We start from the raw sequence: 22940 nt of genomic DNA, 5'->3' as shown, positions 1-22940 counted from the left end.
AGTGATAGTATCTTGTATTTCAGTGTCTTAAGGAATGGGTAGTATTAATTCAGTAATCTAAGGACATCTTTTGTTTTTAAATTAGAAATTATGGAAAAATCGGGTGAAGAAGGAATGCCTGATCTTGCTCATGTTATTCGTATTTTAACTGCGGAGAATATCCCTAATTTACCACCAGGAGGTGGTTTAGCTGGCAAGTAAGTACATTACTGGAATTTCTTGAATTGTTTAGTTCACTGAAACAAATCCTTCCATTTAAATGTTAAAGCTTTTCTTATTGTAACAGCTATACTCAAAAAAAAAAAATTGGGTTTCATATTTGAAGCCAGTTTACCTTTTGCATTACATAAACATTTGTGTCACCATTCCTATTCCAGACTGGTAAGAGGAAACAGGTTTATCATATTCTGGTACATAGCATACTTATTTACTATTTCCATATGGCCATTTAAAAATGTTAAAAATATTTATTCTTGTCTTTTTACTGCTTTACATTTGTTAAGAACTATCAGTAATGTAACCAGAATATTGAAATACCAGCTCAGTTTTCCTGATGTCGTGTTCCCTTGACCACCTAGTGTCAGTTACAAGTTTGGGTTGATGCTTGTTTGCTCAGCATACATTCTTGTAAGCAAATGGTTTTTCTTTGTGTAGTCTTAAACTGAATGTTAGATAAGCAAGAATATTGAAATAGCATGTAACTTTTAAAACATAATTGGAATAAACATTCAGAAATTACATTGGTTTTCTGGAGAGGCTAATGGTAATGTTCCAACAACCTATAATTTAAGGGTTTTAATGAACAGAATTTGGATTGCGTAAGCAACTGCTAATCTGGAATTCCTCAAACAGTGGAACCCATTATTTGCTCCCTGGCATAAGTTGTGTTCCTTTTGGAATCTTTGTATTTTTCAAAACGCAAGATCCTGTCTCCTGAGCGTTTCTGTATACATCCATTTTCATTGTGCGCTCTTATTAATGAGCACTGTTTGCCATGATAACTTTTCTTTCTAGCCTTGAAAGTTCCTGTATGTTTTGGTCCTTTTTGCTTCACTTGTATGCGCTCCAGGCATTCAGGAAAGTTGTGGTGTGCCTGTTATTCTTCTATTCTTCTTAGCACCTTTGCAACTGCTGAATGAGTTGGTGTGTTTTGTTGTTTAGCTCATTAATAACTGCAGCATGTACTGCTTCATTATTCTGGAACCCTTATATATAATCCTATTTTCGTTTGTTGACCACATTACATTTTAAATGGGCTTAGGTTCAGAATTTGCCTTTTGATGCCTTTGTCTCAATTTTGACTTAAAAAGTTCTGCATTACGGAAAACTGACTTTGGGAGGTATACATACAGCTTCTTTTGAGAGAGCCCTTACTGAATCATATTTTGAGTTTTCCCATCAAAGGACGGTATGGAGAAATACACTGTTCAAAGAAAAAGTGAATTAAAAGATAGAATTCCCAAGGGCCTCAGTTTTAACTCTGATTCAGAACTTTTGCAGTGGCTGGCTGCTACTTCTGTGGCAGCCTTGCTTGGTCTGTGGAGGTGTTTTCTGATACAATGGTGTGAGGTTCCTTTGCTCTCCGTAGTACAGATACTTGGTCAGAATTGTGCCATTCCTCTGTCACTAAATGTGCAGTTAAACTGAGAGAGCCCTTTTCTGTATCATCTAAAAAAGGATTTGGTTTCTTTTCTCTAGTAAAACCTTCCATCGGTGTTGATGGATCTGATACTAGCTCAGCCATACCTTCTAGATTTCTTCTTAAAGTGTTGACTTTAACTGATGTGCCCTTGGAGAAGTCGTTCTTCAGTGGATTTTTCATATTGGACATAACACTTTTTAAAGTGTCACTGTCAAACTAATTCTAATCTTTCCTGGTGCTCATTCAGACACAGCCCAGAAACTTTGTGTGTGAAGAAGCACAAATGGCGTATAGAAGAGCATGTTGAGACTTTGAGTTTTCCGATGTATCTGCTATGCTTGCTTTCTGCTTGCCTTAGTGTAGTATATCTAGATAAATGCTAACTTCATCAAAATATATTGCCTCTGAACACATGGTAGTACAGTATGTTTTCAGTGTTGTAGGCTAGTGGCCATCCTGAGATCTGATGCACCCTTGCATTCACTGCTCCATAAACCATCTCCTAGAGTTCTGAATATTTTAATAAACACAGTTTAAAATGCTGGATCATGACTGGAAAAATACATTCTGGTTCTAGACACTAGATATTGAGATGACCTGATTTATTGCTTTGTCTCAGAGTGGGCATACTTGCAACATCACATTCAAAACCTGAACTCCTTCTGTTTTGAATGCGCTTTTTGCTTCCTTGGTGTGAACATAAGAGCATAGTCATATAGATCAGACCAAGGATTGTTTTAGCTCTGTGTCCTAGCCACAGGATAGCTGGAACTAGGTGCTATGGGGAGGATATAAAACTTCCCCTTTCATCATTCAGTTTCCAGCTTTTTACAGCTGAGGTGCTTTCCAATCTTTTCCAGTAAGTTAAAATATGTTCAGAAGGAGTCTCATCAAGCTGTCAGCATCCTTGGTATTCTGAGGTGGAAGGTTCTGTTGCATCAAGAGCCATCACCTGATTTTTTGAGACACTTGCTACTGTCTTAATCTGATGCCCTTGTGGTCTTTGGAAGAGTCAACAGTGTTTATCCACATTCTGTAAGACGTAGTTTGTATAGATCTTAGCCACCTCCAGACTTGAGAACCCTAGTTCACTTAGCAGTTCTTTTTTTCTTGAAGATGTCAGTAAGTTTGATTGTATCGTGTATAGACATAACCTTTTTCCTCTCAGAAATCTGTTTATAGCTCAGGGTTTGTTTTTTGGTTTTTACCTAATGGCATTTGGGGTTTAATTTGTACAGTGTGAATAGACACTGGACAATGCATCTCAGAGGCTGTATACTCTGAACACAGCACTTAAAAGTTCATGGCAATTAGTAACCTAGATATATGTAATAAAAATGGGGAAAACCCCATCTGTCTTCAAGTTCCACATCCAGAAGTAAGGGAAGAAAAAACATCAAATATGAATCACTTTATTTTGAGTAAAATACACATTTAAGGGTTACTCTTGGCAAAATTTGACTGCTGGAGCTTCTAAAGATGTAAAGAGGTAGATGGTGGACCATGGGGAGGGGAGAGTAAGAAAATGTTTTGCCTTGCTTAGTCTTCACAAATCCTAACTTAATGCTAAGTCCCCACACAGCATATTAAAAGTGAGTAAAGGCACTAAGAGCAGGCTTCATCTTGGTAAGAAGCAGGTTAAAGGCAAAACGTCTTAAACACTTTGCAATTATTACTGTGCTCAAACTTTTAAAATTCTTAATATTTTGAAATCCTTTCTTGTGTTTAATTTTTTTAAACTTCTCTTTTTAGGCGTAATATTATTGAAGCTGTGTATAGTAGGCTGAATCCACACAGAGAGAATGAGGGGGTAAGTTCCCGTTTTGATTGCTACACCGTTTCGGTCATGAGAACACCGAAGTAGTTTCATGCATAAAGCAGATGTGTACATCACTGCCAATAAAGGATTATAAACAGAAAATATATATTTTAGCATACAGTTCATTTTGACCTTGTTTTGGTTGGATCTGATACAGACTTCATCCTCAAAAAGACAGTGAACTGACACCCAATTCTAAAAGACTTTTAAAACATTGGTGCTTTTTCAGCCCAACCTGTGAAGCACCAATGCAGGGGTTTTCTAAATTAGTTTTTTATTGTAAAAAAAAAATTACGGTCAGCATATTCATTATTTAAGTAGCTATTATGTCTGCTGTCTAGAAATCTATTAGAAGAAGGGGCAAACACACTTCCTGTTGTCTTCTGTAAGTGTGGAAGACTTTGGTACACTAAATATAAAAGATAGACCAATATTGACTACTCCTGTAGAGTTTACACTATCTTTAAATATCCCACATGCAGTGGCCTAAGAAGAGCATAAAGGGCTTTTATTTTACTTCAGTTCTGATTTCTAAAATGGCTTACATTCTTCTGCCCAGTTCCCAGTAAGCTGAATTTTAAACAGTATGTTGAAATACAGTTTAACTTTAAACCTGATTATTAGATGGTTATTAATATTAGCATAAAGATTAATAATTGGTTTTCATATTAGTTGTGGTTAATTTGAAAAAACAAATCATTGGAAAACATGAACTGATAAAAACCACCACTGCTTGTGCATATGTTTCATTTCCTGTACACTTTATGTAAATTAATGTGAGGGTATCCATTTGATTTCTAGTAAATCCTTTGTCATTTTTTCATCTTGTGAGATGGCTACAAGGTCCTCAGTCAGGTAGCCATTACAATGAATGGGGTGATGTCAACTTGTATTTTCAATACTTCGAAATGATCCGTTGTGTGCCTTGAGATTGTGACTATGCAGTCTCACCACAATTGTGTTTTTCTCACGGTCATCTTCTCTTGCCTACTTGTATTTGGTTTATTCTCTTCAGTTAGAAAGCTTGTATACATGGGAGGGGCCACTCTTCTGTTAAACTACAAATAGAGAAGACATTTCTAACATTTTTATTTTGGGGTGGGTTTTTTTTTGGTGGGTTGTTTTTGTTGTTGCTGGGGGGGGGGTGGGGGGGTTGGTTTTTTTACTGTTTTGGGTTTTAGTTTGAAAGTGATAGAGTTTACATGTTTCATTTAACTTTCAACAAATTGTCCAGCAGTACCCCCAGACAAGCTAGACAAAATTTTCCTCTTTTCAGCTTCTTTAGTCCTTCAGGAAACTCTTGCACCTCTGTCAGCCTGTTGATACTTTCCGTATTTACCCATAGTTTTGTTTCTGTTTATGGGGTAATGTTATTGGTGAAAGTGGCTCATTTGGTGATTATGGCGTAGGTTTTATAAGCTCCTGTTGTTTGCTTGCTTTTAAGAAAAAACAGGTTTGTCTAAAGGTAACTTTCTAGAACTGTCATATGCCATAGTTGCATTTATGACGCATCTTTTCTAAGTCCAGATTTACTTTTCAATAGCCATGCAAGCTTGCTAAAAGTCCTGACATCCAGTACAGCATCCTTTTTGTGTATTGGCTACTTCAATAAAATTTTTGTACATCATCCATTATAATTTAATAAAATAAAGTAACTGAACTAAATATGCAAGTTACTCATAAAGGAATATATTTTTAACCCTTATTACCATTAATAGCTTTGACCTTTATTGCCATTAGAATCACTGGATAGTTGTCTTGAGATTGGGTGAAGGATACAGTTCCTTTTTGCACTTTTCCAACAAGTTGGAATTGCTGTCTTACTGTCCTTGAAATGGATGACTTTAGTGGGCCTCATCTCTCAGGTGATGAAAGCATGACTTCCTTGCTAGACTTACTCAGTTCCAAGTGTATATGTCGTGATCTCTTAGTCTTTTGAACCTAGCGTGCAGGGTGGAGGGGTGAAAGGGAAGGAAGCTGTTCAGTTACTCAACATCAGACTCCCCACAATATCTACACACTGTGATAATGTTGCTACATATCTCACATTTAAACAGTAAGCAAAGGTAAGAAGCAAATGTACAAGTACGTGCTAATAATGACATTTCCAACTGAGACCAAAATCTAACTAGTAATGCCCGTGTCTAAACTAGTATGAAGCAAGAGCAGGGCTTCATGCAAAAAATTAGGAGCTACAGACACAGATGCTGAGTCTGCAGAGCATAAAGATGCAGGCTTGCACTGAAGAATCCTCCCCTATGTGTAGTTACCCATTATTCTTCTGTAGAATACTGCTGCTACTAACTGTAAAGCCTGCCTGTGACACTCATCTTCATCTGATGATTTTATAAAGGCTAGAACCATTTCTTTTTACGTTGACAAAATCATAATGTAATTAATTGCTAAAGTATTTATGCGAGTAACAAGTTTTTAAAACACCACTAAAATCCATAAAACCAAAATCCAAACCAACCACATTGACTTTTACAACTGAGAATATCTTCCTTCTAAAGAGTGTACTTTTTAGCATTGAACAATTAAACTACTTACCATGAATTATTGTGAACTGGATCATAATAGCTTTGCAAAGTAAGTTCTTAGCATATAAATTACAACCAAGGTAGTATATTTTTTCTAGATTAGCTTTGTTTTTTCTCAGCGCTGTAAAGATTTTAGTGTTTTACTTAGTTTTTGTCATCCAAGACAGTGATGGTAAGTGGTAACTTCCTCCAGTTCTTCACATACATGTTTTCTTTAGAATCCTTGAGATAAAGCTTAAATCCTTGAGACAAAGTGTAAAGTGAGACACTGTGAAGTGAAAGAATCCTTACCACAGCACTAATCAGAGATCACTAGTGTGGCTTCAGGGTACAGCATTCATGTTTTTTTCTTTTAGGCGTCTCAGCAGAGTTAAAAGTATTTTGTAAATCCAGGGCTGAAGAGTGCCCTGCATTGGGCTCACAAAGAGCAGTGTTTGAGCAGAGAGACTTCTGCTATAAATCTGGTGCCTGATGCTTTTAAAAGTGCAAGTGAAATCCTAGATACCTGTTGTGTGTTGGGGCTTGGCATTTTCAGATCTTAAAAGGAAATATAAAAGAACTTCTTAATAGCTAAACAGTTGTTGCCACTCTGATACCACTGAGTCCTTGTTCTAGTTAACATGTTTAAGTATTTCTCTTTCTCTAATGGCTCTGCTTTGACTTTATTTAAATTGAATATATATATATATATATTCCTAAAACTAAAATGTAACTCTCCAGTTAGGTGCAAGGAATAATGTTAACATTTCAGTGGCTGTGTTAATAGCTTCAGTGGCGTTTGCTTAAAGCTGTGTTTGAGCATCTTGTTTGAAACCGGTCATGTTTATCCCTTGCCTTTACTAATACTGTGCACTTTGATAAATCATATGTCATTAAGGGCTTCTGCAGATAATTTTGATACTACTGGACAAAATTCTTGCATCTTTAAATATTGTAAATCCTGTCCCTAATACATAGTAGCCCTTTTTAGTATATACATCATTTAAGAGCAGAACTTGTGTAAAAGTTGTGAATGCTCTTGTCAAATACAGCTAGCACAAATTTATTCTTGGTTTTGTGGTCAGCAGCACTAAGTTGAATTAGCACATAAAAGAAGACAAATAGTAAATTGCGCAGAAATCATACTTCTCAGGGACCTGTTCTGGCCACGCATCATTAGAGAGAGAACTGTGTTATAGTGTATTGATAATGTATAGTATATAAAAGAGTCAGTTTCTGTCTCACTGTTGTCTGTGGGATCTTTTTTGTCTGCTGAGACAATGAGGGAATCTGCTAAGATAAGGGAAGCACAAGATAGCCTGCACTCCTACTACCGTTTGAATTGTTTAGGAGCCTCAGGGCTGCTATTATGTTGCTTACTGCTTTTATGCTTCAGTGTTGTAAGGGAGCAAAAGTTTTCACTTCAGTCTGCCAAAAGAATTTTTAAAGATGTGAATATTGTGAAGAACGGAGATTCAGAGTGTATGTTTGCTAATGTCAGTCTTGGAGCAAAACTGATGGGATGGAGCAACTATAGATGTTCTCTGAACTTAAAAAACCTGGAACTCCAGCTCTACTGCCTTGTTTGATATTACCTAGATAAATGCATAAATAGTATCCTTTTATCAAAACGTAAGACATGGGATACATCTGTAGATTTATCTTTATGCGCTGAGTTTTCACTGATATTGTGCTCGTGAGACATTGAGACAGTCCTGCTTCATGTCTTAAAACTAACTCCTTTAACTTGCTTCTCCTCACTGGGCTCTTGGAGAGCTGTCTGAACGTGAAGATGCTAGTACATGGGAGTCAAACATGTCTAACTAAGACCTGCAAACGACAGTTGAAGTCTGTCTCTATTTGTGAAACAAGTTAAGCTTAGAAGGATAGCATTATATTCAGTAACACTCATTTTTGTGGTTAAAGTGTCCACTTTTTAGCTTGGACTATGTTAATGAGCCTCGGGGCTTCGATTCCAGCAACATTAGAGCATCCAAAATCTTATTGAACCCAAGAGACTGTCTTAATACTGCAGTTAAGCTTGTGAGTGGCTGCAGTGCTTGTAGTTCATGAAGCTTTTGGACTAGATGGCAATAAAATAAGGTCAGCATGAGAATAAAGCAGTCTGGATTGTGCCTCTAATGTATTGCAGAATGTGCCAGCTTCCAGTGATACAGGTCCATTTGTCTAGCTTGAGAACTTGCTAGATATTAATAACTTAAAATGTATTATTCCCTTTAAGCAACGGTACCACTTTAGCACTTGGAGGTTAAAATACCTAGTATCAGTGTCACAGCACTGGAATAGATGTGCAGATCTGTTGCCAATTTTTTTCAACCAAAAGCTTGTAGCCAAATAGGTGGCTTGCAGAGGAGACCTCCATTCCTTAATCAGTGCTGTTACTCAGATTCAGTGCTGTAGGTTGTTAGGTTTGACTTTATGTAACTGCTCTGTTAATTTTTATAGGCAATACACACATCTGCCAAAAGTAGTGCCTTCTATTCAAACACCACCACTCCTGGTGCTGATAGCTGCTCGTTTCTTTTGTGGCAGCAATCATGCATGCAGAAATCAGGGATTGTTTTCTAAGACTCTCTGAGCATTTCTTTTGATGTGATGCTTCAACTAAACTGCTAGCAATAGAGTTACCTGTTCTCTTTAGTAAGCTTTTCACAGGACTGTGTTGCTATTGGCTGTGCAGAAATTCACCATTCAATATATTGACCTGATGGCTAAAGAAGCTTACATTTACAAATTTTTCACTGACAACTGACCAAAGTTGTGGGCAATGTCAGCCAGATTCATCAAAAGACAATTTGAATCAAGATGGAGTTAATTGGGAGGAGCTACCACATCGGCACTGTCTGGCTCAAAATAAATTGGAATTATTCAAAATGATGGATTAGTGGATATAATTTCTTGAGTTGTTGTGTTGTATAAGAGAGACATCTGAGTTGTGTTGCTAATAAGGTGGTTTGTATTCAAATTGAGCAAAGATGATGTTTTCTCAATTGGAAAAATTGCGGGTTTGGGGTTTTTTTGGTTGGGTTTGGTGGGGTTTGGGGTGGTTTTTGTTTTGTTTGGGGTTTTTTGTTTTGTTTTTAATGTCGTTAGAAAATATTCTAGTTTAACTACTGATTTTTCTGGGGTCTTGAATCTTAAAAAAAGGACCCTGGCGAAGCCGAGGAAAGTGGAACACAGGGAAAATTGGTGGAAGCTCTCAGGCAAATGAGAATTAATCATAGGGGGAACTACCGCCACCTCCTGGAAGAGATGCTGACTAGTTACAGGCTAGCTAAGATGCAGGGAGAAGAGTGCACTGCTGAATCAGCTGCAGCATCTACTTCAGATACTCATGCTGGACCCAGTGACTCCGTACCAGACACTCACACAGAATCTGGGAATCTCCTTGCTGAAATACAGAGCTCAAGCGAAGATTCAGGGATGAATGAGCTGAGTGACAAACAGACATAACGTTTTACGTAGTGGATTTAACGCTTCACTTTACTTGGCGTATCTTCCTTTGTTTATGTCTCAACATTTGTCACATCTATCCTACAAGTCTGTTTGGTTTGACTTTAGTTATTTGTATAGATTGTTTATACTAAGCTCTTTTTTCCTTAGAAGTTTAACCACTTTGGCATATTATAGTAATTGCATCTTACATTGTGTAGCAAGCCATTAAGTTCCCATCTGAGATTTTGATTAATTTTTTTTAATCCTGTGACACCAAGAACAGGAATCTACCATTCAAATGCAAAAATAAATCTTAACACTTTTTCTTCTAATTACATTTTTAAATACTCATTTTGATGGTATATGTTTGCAAATTGTAAAGTCATTCACATCTTAATTGTATCTTTTGTGCAAATAATCGAATTATACGAAATCTTCAGGGTTATTTTTTCCCCAGTATCATATACTGCATGTTTGTATTTGAATTGTGTATAGTTTATAATACAGCTAAATTACAAAAGCTATTAAGTTTTAGGTTGTCACTTATTCTTCATTAAATGTGTTTGATTTTTTTCAATTTAGATTGTATCCACTGTTGATTATAAATAGCAATTTTTCCCAACGAATGTATTATTACTTCCCAAGTTGTAGCATACCATATATCCGGAAACGCAAATGTACTTAGATTTAGTACCTAGTGCCAAGTTCTAAGAATTTGTGTTCAACTGAAAATAAAGAATATGCTGTGGAATAATCTGTATGCATATTGACTCTTTTAAGCAAGTAATAAACTTCCTTTGAAATGTGATCGTTATGACCTGATGTGGAACTTTTCATAGCCTCGAATAATAGCACCTGATATTCGTTAGTTTCTACAAATATTTGAGTAATAATGGGTTTGGCACATTCATCATATTCCTGTATTTGGGCAGCATTTCTCAGGTTCAAGTTAAACGTCCGTATAAATGAATAAACTGGCTCTTCTACCCAGGTTTACCCTCTACCAAATTTTTTCTGTGTCTTTCGATGTGCAACACATATATGTATACAGACCATACATTTGAATAGGTCAGTGATAATACTGGGAGCTTACTTTGGTGGTAAATAATCTGCTAATAAACCCAATCTGGAATTCTTGGGTCAGTGGTCAGTTCATAATGTAACACTTGCACAAAAATATCATTCTTCCAAATAGGTACAAATTTCATTGCCATAGTGAAAAAGAGCCTCTGGGAATTTCTTGTGGACCAGGAATGCCTGAAGAGCTGAGTTCCTTAGTATTTTATAGATCTGTTTTTTTCATGTAGTCCATAGATGTAGTATCTATTGACAGCTATGGTTTAGTACAGTTTCAGATAATACTTGTGTTTAAGTCTTTCTGCCGTAATAACTTTACTGGATTCATGTTTTCTAAAAGTAAATTCCCTCATGAAGTTGAAGAGCAGAGAATGTTTGTGTGTGGAAGTGGGCAGGTATGGAAAAAAAGGAAAATGTCATCTGTCTTACACTATTCTACTTAATTATGCCACTGAAATCCAAAGTGCAACAAAATGTTTTCATTTGTCTTGGTGAGTAGTAATATTTCTCCTCTTCTTTTCCTGTAGGGTGCTGGAGATCTAGAAGATCCGTGGTAGCCTTACAAATCTACTAAAATGCTTTTGATTCTGAAAGGGGGAAAAAACTTTTAAATCTGTTTTCTTCAATACAAGGGAAAAATTCTGGTGGATTTCCAACATTTTGTGAAATGGGCAGAAAGATATTAGAATTTTCCATCATTTGTTCATTTTTGTGTTTTCTGATATTGCCACTCTTAGCATTGCCTGTACTACAGTATTTTTACCAGCCTCAGGCACACTGATTACATCTATAATGAACTTTGGCCCTAAAAAGGAAAGAAGGAATGATTCTCTCAGCAGATGGGTACACGTACCTGAGGTGCACGGGATTGTGGGTGTACTCTGAAGATACACTATGGCTAAATGAGATGTGCAACACACAAGCATGAGAGAGAACAAGTAATTGTTTGAGACGTGACTTATTTCACTCTGCCGAGTTGGAAGGCTTTGCAGCTCTGTGGCTTGGAAATAATTTCAATTGGGCAATACGCTATCAGATGTGTATTTTTATTTTTGTTTTTTTAATTTTCCAGTTTTACCTGTATTACCAGACCGTTAGGTTTCCCTGCGGTGTCCAAATTGTGATACGTTGCCTACTGCTTGCTTCAAGATAAGTGTATTTGGCAATAGTATATGAAGATTTAGGCATCTAAAACCAGTAAGGATTTTACGCATGTGTACAACACACCCTTAAACTCTTGCTAGAGAAAGATCTTTTAAAAAACCAAACGGATGAAATTATAGTTAGTAGTGACTTGCTTTGACATCTCTCACAGCTGCAGGTTTTTTAAGAAAAAGAAAAAAAATTGCTGAAAATTTGCCTTTATTATAATGTAAATTGTGATTATTTTTTGTTCTATACGTGGTTTTCTATAGTTTTTTGATTTTTTTTCAGCTTAAGATACAGACAGAAGTCGTGTAATATGGGTATAATTTTTAATTGTTTGCATTATTTTCGAAGTTCAAATTATCACTTTGAGATTACTATAAATACACTTAAAATTATCTATTTTAAATTAAGAAAATATTAGAGATATTTTCATGGGTTCAATGACCTTTCATTTTATAAGCAATGGGCATGGTACAGAGTGGCTGTCATGTAAGGTACTTGAAGATTCTTAGTTTAATTCTATTTTTGCAATAACCTTGACTTTTTTTCTGACTTTTGAGTTGTGCATGTAATGAGTCCAGTAAATGCTGAAAATGGGGAAGAGTAAAGTATTTATCTAAAATAAAAGCTATTGGGGAGGGGAAACAATGAATGTATCCATCTGTACATGATTTACATGCTGTGGATGCCTTGTAAACATTTTCCTATTTGTTTAAACTGTGTTTCAGCGAGGATGTAATTGCCCTTGTGTGTAGTTTTAAGCTAATGACAGTCATCAACTGGTTTTGTGTGAAATGGAATTCATGGTATTTTTCTGTAACTTTATCCCCATGGTGAGTCTGTAAAAACCACACGCTCTTTCATACTGGTGCCGAAGGGCAGCTTTCCCGATCATTTTGATTCACTGTGTATTTTTTTCTTCTTTTTTTCCCTTTTTTTTCCTTTTTTTTTTTTTTTTTTTTGTCTAGAGAGGATTATTGCCACAGTATATTTTATTTATTCATTAGATTTTAGCCTTGTAAGTTAAAGTGTTCTAAATGATGATGTTAACAGGTATTTGTCCCTTTACTGGTTTTTTTGGGGTTGTTAAAAGATAGGGAATGAAGAATGCAAAATGGTTTATTGTTCAGACTGTCCGCTCTGGTCCAACCCTGTACTGATAGTACCTTCCCAGTATGATATTGTGATGTTTCATACAATACAGTGAACATAACCAACTTGTTATCTTCAATAAAGGATTGCTAAAACAGTGTGCTATGCTTTATATTTTCTTGAGAAGGATTTATCAAGATGATGTGAGTGTTCTGTATAAAAAGGCAATGAAATAGGACTTATGAGGTATCTCTTAGTGATGGATTTGTGTTTGTTCTGTAGTGAGTGCGGCTTTTTGCCACAGTAAGCAAGAAGTCTCAAAGTGGGCTTCTGTGGAAGACAGGAGAGTACAAACAACATTTGGAGCTCCTAGGGCAAAAACAGCCCAAGTTCAGCTGGAGCAAGTCTTACTCCAGCTATAGCAGAGCATTCATTTAAAGTCTATAAGAATTCACATTAAACTTGAGTTTTTAATCAATCATTTTTTTTGAAGTTCAAGATCTGAGGGTAGACCTATGGGGTTTTACTTTTTACAGTGCTTTTGATTAAGTTCTCCAACATTAATGCTCTCATGTTAAGATTTTTACTGGTTTGGTTGTTTTTACCTTGGTTAGACTGGATGATGTCTAGAGATCCCTCCCAACCCTAGTGGTTCTGTGATTAATGAAGTTTTTTGGCTAAGTGGGAGAGGAGAACAAAATCCACCATGTTGTTGATACTGCATGGTAATAACCCGTCTGAATAGGTCGGTGTTAGTGTGGAATGTGTTTAGAAACAACTTGCAGATTTTGGGTCTGTAAGCTCTGTGAATTCTTCGAACTTTTTTTCTTGGATCTGCTTGTACAGCGTAACACCTGCATGCTTTCCTCGTGAACTGTGATTTTAATACCTTGCTCCACTGGTAAGATTTCCTGTGCTCCATAGGCTCCAGCCCCATGGACACTTTTACATCACGTTGGTAGTCTTCCTGAAATAGAAGTGTTTATGTGTCTAGGATATAGAAGTGAAGCATGCACATAAGCTTTTTCGAAGAGAAGGACCATAGCTTGCACAGCTACAACAAAACATAAATCAAGACATCTCTTTTTCCTGTAAGTTAGTACTGCTTTCCGTTTATGCATCCACTGGATTGCCAATCCTAATAGTGTTTTTAGCTTAATCAAATTACTCTTCAGATTTCAGCAGCCTGGATAAAAACCCTGTGCCTGTTGACTTTGTATTCCTAGGGTGAGAAGTCTGAAATCTTGATACAATTTGTTCATCATTTGCTCTAAGCTGTCAATTTTAACATTAGATTTAAAATTATGTTCTCTTACTTTGCCAACCAGTAGCTAACATACTTTTGTACAACACCAAGAGCGGGGAGTGGTTCTCCCACCTCAGGTCTTTCTGACATGTCAAATTCAGCTTGATTCTTGCCTTTATTTGTTTTTAATGACATCTCTTGTAACAGACACAAAGTAGTCCATGTTAGTTGTCAGATCTGCTCCCTGATGATCTTGAGCAAAATACAGATTTAACTGATCCTTGTTAAAAGGACTAGGGAATAAAGAAATGGATTCAAATGTAAGTGCTGTTGTCCTGACCTCAGAAGGCTCATATGAGGGGCTAACTACAATAAACCTGTTAACAGACTGGATCTTCATGTTCTTATTTGAGCCTGCGTGCAAACCTTTGCAGGATTTGGCGAAAATACCCATCCATTTCATTAAGGAGTAAAAAAGACCAAATGAAACAGACAACAACCAAACAAAACCCATGTACACTCAAAATAGGGAATCTGGCTGGGTAGCTTTTTGATGTCACACGGAAAATGGAGTAAAGTCAGCCACTTCATCTGTGAGCTTTATTACACCGTCAGCCACAATCACTGGCTTAAATCTTCCACAAAAAGTGAAAGTAGCCCCAGAAAACCAGTCTTTTTTTTTTTTCTGTGGCACTTTAAAGGTTCATAGTGCAATCAAAATCAATAGGCACTTGATATTAGTAACAGCATTGAACCAAGCTCTAGTGGACAGTTGTTACTTCTGGACGATGAAGCAAAAACCACTGCTGCCTAAGATCAGGTATAAGGTCTGCTCTGGCAAAAAAAAGTCACAATGTTTTAAATCTATCATAATTTGGGTTTTGTTGGGCTGAAAAGCAGATTTTACATTTTAGGATTGTCTGCTGAAAGCACATTGCTTTTAGCTCTTCATAGCTGTGGTTTAGCTCTAAGATAAAAACTTAAGTTAAAGGAAGGCAGCTCTATTGGTGCAGGTGAGCAACTGCATGGGATGCTCCCAGAGATGAGGGCAATTTGGCAAACCCATGAGAAAGTATCTATGTCACTGAACCTTTGCTTTCTAATCCGGGTAAGTATGCAGATTGTGCAGTTGAAACTGCCCCTCTCTGGGGTCTTGTGTGTCTTTGTGACCCCTTTCTCTGTGCACCAGTCTAGTCTTGTCCTGCTTATGTTTATTTGGGCTGTTGCTGTACAGATCTGGCTTAGCTGTGCTTTGCTTGTACCATCTTCTGTTCCTACCTAGCTGCTGCTTTGCTGATCAAAAGACAAATAGCTTTGGCATTCTAGCATGACTGTGCCTCCTTTTTGTGTTTAGCTCACTGCTTGAGGTCATCTCTCATTTCCTTTTTTCCCTTTGTTACATACTCAACCGGTGCTGCTGTGCTTTGCTCTTTTTACATCTGAAAGGTCGTGTTCCCCCACATACCTGTTTTTGTTCTAACTGGTGGTGTTCCAAGGAGATTAGAGTCCCGCTGTACTTGGTACTGCAGGCTGGCAATGCTGAAAGTGTGAGACCTGTGAGAGTGCCTCATATAATGAAGGCAGACACTTGCTTTACTTATCCTCTGGTGAGGGGGAATGGGTATGTGTGGTAGTTGTCTCTTCACTATTTGAGTTTCGGAGATGGGGGATTTAAGGGCACTGTGTGAATACTTGCTGAATGTAAGATTACATTCTTTGGCTCACTTGTATAAACAAAATAGGTGCCTGGAACTGTTGCATGCAGATACATGATGTGAGATACGGCACCTGAAGAGCCCACGCAGTTCAGCTAATTCATTAAGTTCAAAATGGAAAGGCTGGTGGTTGCTGCTGGCAATGCTTTCTTCACCTTTCACCAAGCAATGCTTTCATCCTGGTCACTGGATCCTGGAATGCCAGGTGATTCTGGAACAAAACTTGGTTTAGGAGGTGTTTAGAGGCTAGGATTAGTTTTATAGCAGTTGCTCTAACTTATGGAAAGTAAAGGTCGTCTTCGGTTTCAGTCTTTGTGTGTTCAGGGCAGTCTGAAATCTAAGATTTTCTGCTCCCGATGTCCACACTGAATGGGATGTTTATCTTTGGAAATAGCTTCTTACAGTTGTGAAACATTGTCTTGATGCAGAGATCTAGTTTGTGCTGGCCAGGGAAGCCCCTTCCTTGGAACTAGATGATCTTGAGGTCCTTTCCAACCCCAACTATTCTATGATTCTATGAATATAGACGCTTGCATGCACCAGCTGTTGCTGTGCAGAACGCTGGGTCAAGCCGGCTGAATTAGAGGGTTGGTTTGGGGTTTGGTTTGGTTTGAGCATTTTTACAGAAATGGGTACTTCCAATTCTTTGTTTTCACTCCCAGCGTTCACGTTGACTTTTACACACTTACTCGCTCACATTCCTGTTGCTGGACTGTGGCCTGATGTGAAATCAGTGAGCCGTTGGTCCCAAACAGCCATTGTAAAAGCTTTGGGATGGAATTCAGTACTAGGGAGTGAAGCTCCCTGCACAGAGACTGGAGATTTCTGCTCCGAGCTGAGCTCTTTCAGCAGGGAATTATTTCAGGGGGGTACAACCTGAGTGGGTTTGATCAGTAAATGCCTGCCACCAGTCTGATATATGTGAAAAACCAAGTTAGTTGCAGGAAGGCCAGTCGGATGCACTGACAGAGACAGGGAAGGAGTAAACTCATTATTCTAAGCTCTGGTGGGGCTGAGTGCTGTGTGTAACTGTGTAGTACTACATGTGTAATTCCTGCAGGTGGGGAAACGGGCACTGTGAAAAGCAGCACACGGGTCACGGGTCAGACCTGCAGTCAGATACAGAACACGGTATTCCTTGCCTGACAGCTCCTCTTTGAAAATACGTTCATCCTTCCACATGAGGAAGTTCTTAGCACTCAACAGAACAAAGCTTGCTCCTCGGGTACTGTTCAGTGAATGTAGATTGTTGCCAGATAGAAGTTCTAGCAAGGATAGATGCACCCCTTGCTATGGGGTACAGTGTTTTCGGTAACCCAGAGGATGGATGTGGTGGAGATGCAGTGCAATGTCATCTTACTTTTGAGCTTCTGCTTGGCTTCCTCTTGGGCTTGCCTGGCTGTGCTGTCTGTGTTACAAATCTCATTTCACCAAGTCACTCTTGAGTTTGAGGCCATCAAAACTTCAGCAGCAGCCTTTCAGGGTTTAATACTATGCTGAACATCCCCAGCTCATCAAGGGTAAAACTGAGGTTTGGGGCTCTCACTGGGAGGGTGCTAAGGATTATGCTGGAAAAGAAAGGGGGGGAGTGGTAACCATCTAACTGGAGAAGGATGCAGTTCTGTGAGTGAGTTTCCTTCTGGAGAGGCAACAAATCTGAAGCTTACTCTAGTTTCTGTATGGGTGTGTGACCATATGGTGTTGGACCCTCTGTGTTGGGAGGGCATCCGGAAGGTGTCAACTCAGCGTGCTGCTGCTCTTACAGCCACGATAGCAAGAATTAGGGGGTAATCCTTTTCATTAAAAGTAGTGGGAGAAGCAGCCACGCTGATCACCCACGGAGGGCAGGGCCAGGGGCCTCCTTCCCCCAAACCCTACCCCTGAAACATCACATGAGCTGAGCAGTAACTAATTGCAGCGTTTACAGCGCCATTAACCTTTCATCACAGAGTCCATTAGTGGACTAAAAGCATTTAAAACCCAACAAAAATCCCCACCAAACCGTATCGCAGCGTCCCACGCAATTGCATTTTGCCACCCCTGAGGACTTCAGGCTGCAGGCTGATGGCAGAAACCCCACACACACTCAAGGATGCCCAGGGGAAAAGATGCTGCATCTGAAGCTTGTTCCTGGAGAGCATCCATCTCTCGACAGCTGCCCTCTGCACCAGGGGAGGACTTTTAGTGCTGAATGAAACATAGCTTTAAAGGTCAGCTTATCCATCAGCCTTGTGGGAGCCACGGAGGGAAAACTGACAACCTCAGTGTGTGCCTCTTTGCATGGGTGTGAAGCTGGCGCTGGCTCTGTAAATCGTGAGGTTATAGTTAAAGTGCATTATGTCAGACCCATTCCAGCGGTAACAAACCGTTTAATGAAAAAGCATTAGGCAAGAGAACTTTTTAACAATAAGCACCTTCCTACACTTGGCACGTTAGGGCGCTTAATCACCCCTCTGTATGGTTTTTGGTGTAATATGTATAGTAATAACTGGTGAGCTACTTGGCATTTGTATAGCATCAAACAGCAGACTACTTAGCCGGTGCATCTAAATAATTATATATAAGGAATACTTGTGGAAATTAACCCCTCCATCTTACAGAAATAACCATGGCAATCTGCGTGGAGATAGCAGCTATTTCTGCCCACATACAGGTTGGTTTTGTTTCCCTATCTAACCCTGAGGTAAACAGAGTAACTGGCACAGAATATGAAGTGTTTTCTTTACTACTTGATGCTTTTCAACTGCTAATGCGGTTGCACTGGCTGGTTACTCCTGCTAAACTACAGAATTGCCCAGGAGGGAACCAGTTCAGAATTGCTTGAGAGCAAGCCAGAAGCATAATGCCTGCATACGTAGAATGCATTTTAAAAGGCAAAAGTTAAAGCTCAGTGGAAATTGCCAGTGATCTGCCTCTCCTAAGATAAGGTTCACAGTTTTCCTTTATCAAGTAATTCCAAGGTGAGCAACTCCTCACGATGAGGAGAGGGGGAAAAAAGTAGATCAGTAATACAAAATAAAAGCTGTGTGCCTCTATTACTAAATACATTGAGGAAGAGGCACCAGGTTTAACCTATTGAGGAAGAGGTACCAGATTCCTGGGCTTGCCCTTCAGGGTCTGTGGTACTTGATCATCCAGACCTATTTTAAGCTCCTTTGCTGTATTTTCGATAGAGGTTTTATAGGATAATGTTTGGTACTCAAGGTCCACGTCTGGCCTAAGCGTACCTGTGCTCTGCTGGTCCCTGCTTGTGCTTCAGCTCTTACATGTAGCAAGGTGGAGCTGATCTGAAATGCGATTGAAATGTGGCTGTAAGCACAGTCAGACTCTGAAAATGGTGTGTTCACCAGGACAGCTGCTTGGTAGTTTCCAAGACGGGTTATGTTCTCTTTTGACCTTAAACTAGAGTGTGTCCCTGTATCTGTGTAGCCGCTGGAAGAAGGCTGAGGTAGCACGCAATGGCTCCTCCACATTTTGTTTTATCTGCCGCAGCAGCGTAATCCTCCTTTCAGCCACACACTTGGCAATTGAGGCACAATCTGTGCTACTTTGGGTATAAGTAAGCCTTCGAGTGTTACCTGGGGATTGTACTAGGACCAGAGGGGCTCCTTTGAAGACAGGGTTCCTGCACAGCGGGGTTTGCAGAGCCAGCGTTGGCACTTGTGCTCCTGCAAGGTGTTAGAATGAGGGGGAAGCCAAGGGTTCTGGGTGGTCTGTACAGAGAGCAGTGGTGGCTTTAACTACTGAGATACTAAATTGGCCTTTTTCACTCGTAAGAAGGTAGCACACGAAGGGTCACCTCTGTCTGTCTTCAAATCAGTGTACAAGTCCATGCAGGCAATTGTGACCAGAGGGGGGCTGAAATACTTAGAACCAGAGTTTCAACAGTGTTTTGTTCGGTAGTACTCGGTGCTAGTAGTGCTCACATAGTGCTTGGGTGACATGGGGTAAGGTCCCTGGTCCTGGGCAGATTTCATGTGTGATTGGGGGTAAGCCATTAACAGAACAAGCTCTCTCCCAGACTTCAGTTCCAGCTGCAGAGCCATACACTTCCTGTGGTATGGAATACCCCTTTGGCTGGTTTGGGTCAGGTGTCCTGTCTCTGCTTCCTCCTGCTTCCTGTGCCGCTCCTCCCTGGCAGAGCATGAGACTGAAAAGTCCTTGGTCAGAGTAAACATTACTGAGCAACAACTAAAAACATCGTTGTTATCAGCGCTGTTCCCAGGCTGAGAGTCAAAACACAGCACTGCACCAGCTACTGAGAAAGAGAAAAACGACTGCTGCTGCTGAACCCAGGACAATGGGGAACAAGATCCTCAAATTCCAGCTGTGTTCTTCAGAAAAGATGCTGACGGTGCCTTGTGCCAAGTGCTGCATGGTGCAGTCATGTGCTACCGCACAAGCCATCAGCCGTGCCCCTGTGGGTTCGTGCATCAGGGGTGACATGAGGAAATGAACATGAGCTGGCTTCAGTGTGCGCTCGCAGCCCAGAAAGCCAACCGTATCCTGGGCTGCATCAAAAGGAGCGTGACCAGCAGGTCGAAGGAGGTGATCCTGCCCCTCTACTCTGCTCTTGTGAGACCTCACCTGGAGTATTGTGTGCAGTTCTGGTGTCCTCAACATAAAAAGGACATGGAACTGCTGGAACAAGTCCAGAGGAGGCCACGAGGATGATCAGGGGACTGGAGCACCTTCCGTATGAAGACAGGCTGAGGAATTTGGGGCTGTTCAGCCTGGAGAACAGAAGGCTGCAGGGAGACCTCATAGCAGCCTTCCAGTACCTGAAGGGGGCCTATAGGGATGCTGGGGAGGGACTCTTCGTCAGGGACTGTAGTGACAGGACAAGGGGTAACGGGTTAAAACTGAAACAGGGTAAGTTTAGATTGGATATAAGGAGGAAATTCTTTCCTGTTAGGGTGGTGAGGCACTGGAATGGGTTGCCCAGGGAGGCTGTGAGTGCTCCATCCCTGGGGATGTTCAAGGCCAGGTTGGATGAAGCCTTGTGTGGGATGGTTTAGTGTGAGGTGTCCCTGCCCATGGCAGGGGGGTTGGAACTGGATGATCTTGAGGTCCTTTCCAACCCTAACTATTCTATGATTCTGTGACATTAGAGAGGAACGGAGAAAGGAAAAAGCAGCACCAATGTCTGGTTGAAATGTCACTGTTAACTTTGTTGTTTTGTCCTGTAGCTGTCTTCTAGCATGAATACATCCTTTGTGTTTTCTACAAATGCAGAGACCTTGTCCCCATTAGCCTGGTAGGAAGCTGCTTTGGGTAAGTAATGTGCAATCTGCTTGTCAGGGTTACTCCTAGTTGGCTTCTTTCAATGAACGTGTGTCTTCAACTCTTATTTTACATACACTTTACCCCTCTCTTTGTAAATGTCACAGCAGGAGCCGAGCCTTATCTTAGAGGTGCTGGTTTTGCACAGTATCAGGGGCTGAGAGACTTGGCTTCGCTCTTGTGGTGCGTGAGGAGGGTTTTGGAGGTCAGACACATCGCTGGGGGCTCTGTGTGCGCAGATGTAGGAACAAAGGCACAGAACGCAGATTTACATACATGGACAGATCTGCATTCCCAACTCTGGGTCTGCATTAGGGCAGCCCCACAGTTTACAAACATGTTCATGGTCTAGCAGTGGGGGGAAAGGGAGCGGGGGACAACGATGGGACAATCAAACCACCCCAAACACAGCCCAGCAGCTCACAGCTCCCTAAGCTGAGGGTGCTGAGTCAGTTCCCCGGCTTCCTGTGGCAGGCAGCAGTGTCGTGGCCATCCTTTGCTCCTACGTTCTGCTGTGCATGGGTGCTTGGAGGAGCCTTTGGGTAGTGCAGGAAGCTGTGGGCACATTTAAGCCTTTGGGGCTGGGGAAGCAGCAGGATGGGAGCACTGAGGCCTCGAGGTGTGCGTGATGCAGTCTAAAAACTCTTCTGCATTTACATGTTTCCCTTTTTAATTGGAAATCAATGAAGTTAAACAGTTGAGGCAGGGTGGAGGAGTGGTTGGCTTTGTACTGAATACAAGCTTCTGACCTCAGATGCTCTGGGCATGGGCTGACTGCACAGGGTGAGGTCGCTGCCAGGCACTGCTGCGAGGAAAGGGGAGAAAAAGCTCCAATCTGTCAGAGAAAAAGACCTCTTCTTAGCTCAGCTTGTCAAGGAATAACACATTCTTTACTCATTTGACTGTTCCATGCTGAATTCAGGCATCAGTTTGCAAACTTCTGTCACTGTTTGAGGCAAACATCATAAATACTTTTCTGAGGCCAAACCCAACCTTTTCTCCACTGCAGCTTCCCATGGGAGTTTCCATGGAACCCTGACCCTAGGGTTGTGGGCAGGTGATTGCTTTTACGTGTGATAAGGCAGCTCCTTGGCAAACATGTATTGCCTGGTGCTTCTTTTGGCATGCCTGGGCAGGGGGCACTGGCTGGAGGGGATCTGTGGGTGGATGCGGGCTCACTGGCTTCAGGGCAGCTGGGGCTGAGGGCACTGATGTGTAAATCTGTGCATGCTTATGTAGACTTGGGCACTGGTTTTTTCCTGGCCTGAGCAGTATAAAGGGAGGAAAGGAGAAAGGAAAAGCTGCTTGAATCAAATAACTGACAATAACAGTAATATTGGGCAGTGGGGTTTGGTATTTCCCTCCTGAGTCTTGCTTGTGCCTGTGCCGAGCTATCCTGTCCCGACCCTGGGATAGCTCTGGGTGTAGCAGCCTGTGACATGCTGTGAGCGGCAGGATCGGAATGTGCGTTACCCTTGTTACTGCTTAAGGCCTGTGGGTGGGCTGGGTTGGGTTAGTCTGGTGGGTTTTGCTTTTCAAAGGTGTGAGAAACAAAGCACAACCGGCCTTTTGTCTTGCCTTAGTTGGTGTTGTTGCTTTGGGCCACAAGTTGTCAACGCCTCCTTGTCTTGTTGGCCGCGTTTAAATTGCTCATTAATGCTCAGACTGCTTTAGGCAGGGAAGGCCCTGACCAGTGTGGAAAGCTGCATCTTCACTACATCTTCTACTGGCTAAAAACCCCATCGTTTTCTCTTGCTGGCGAAAGGAAGTTCGGTGCGCTGGAGGGAGCAGCAGTAACCCCAGCTCTGCTTGGCTGGCACAGCAATAGGCTTACCTCCCTGGAAGACTGCACCTTCTTACAGTGTGTTGTTATCTCGCTGAAGATGCCTGTTATGCAGAAGAGCAGGAGCACTTTGCCCTTCTTGTCTCTTCCTGAACTTTG

General features: G+C 40.6%; 1 protein-coding gene across 6 annotated transcripts in view; it reads left to right on the top strand.

Annotated features, from left to right (window-relative positions):
- The window catches only part of PPM1B (protein phosphatase, Mg2+/Mn2+ dependent 1B), a 63547-nt gene extending 50633 nt beyond the window's left edge, over positions 1–12914 (top strand). For 5 of the 6 annotated variants that reach the window (XM_065679510.1, XM_065679513.1, XM_065679511.1 and 2 more), the window contains 3 exons: positions 86–197; positions 3395–3452; positions 9149–10190. In XM_065679510.1, the coding sequence (XP_065535582.1) occupies positions 86–197; positions 3395–3452; positions 9149–9454 (476 nt within the window). In that variant the 3' untranslated portion in view covers positions 9455–10190. Of the gene's footprint in view, positions 1–85; positions 198–3394; positions 3453–9148; positions 10191–11040 lie in introns of those variants that run through there. The other variant, XM_065679512.1, reaches the window with a different exon arrangement.
- Positions 12915–22940: the final 10026 nt, after the last annotated feature.

This window comes from Lathamus discolor, chromosome 5 (assembly GCF_037157495.1).
Source record: "Lathamus discolor isolate bLatDis1 chromosome 5, bLatDis1.hap1, whole genome shotgun sequence".
NCBI classification, from domain to species: Eukaryota; Metazoa; Chordata; class Aves; order Psittaciformes; family Psittacidae; genus Lathamus; species Lathamus discolor.
Note: the sequence above shows the minus strand (reverse complement) of the source record. Positions and strands in the feature narration are given on the sequence as shown.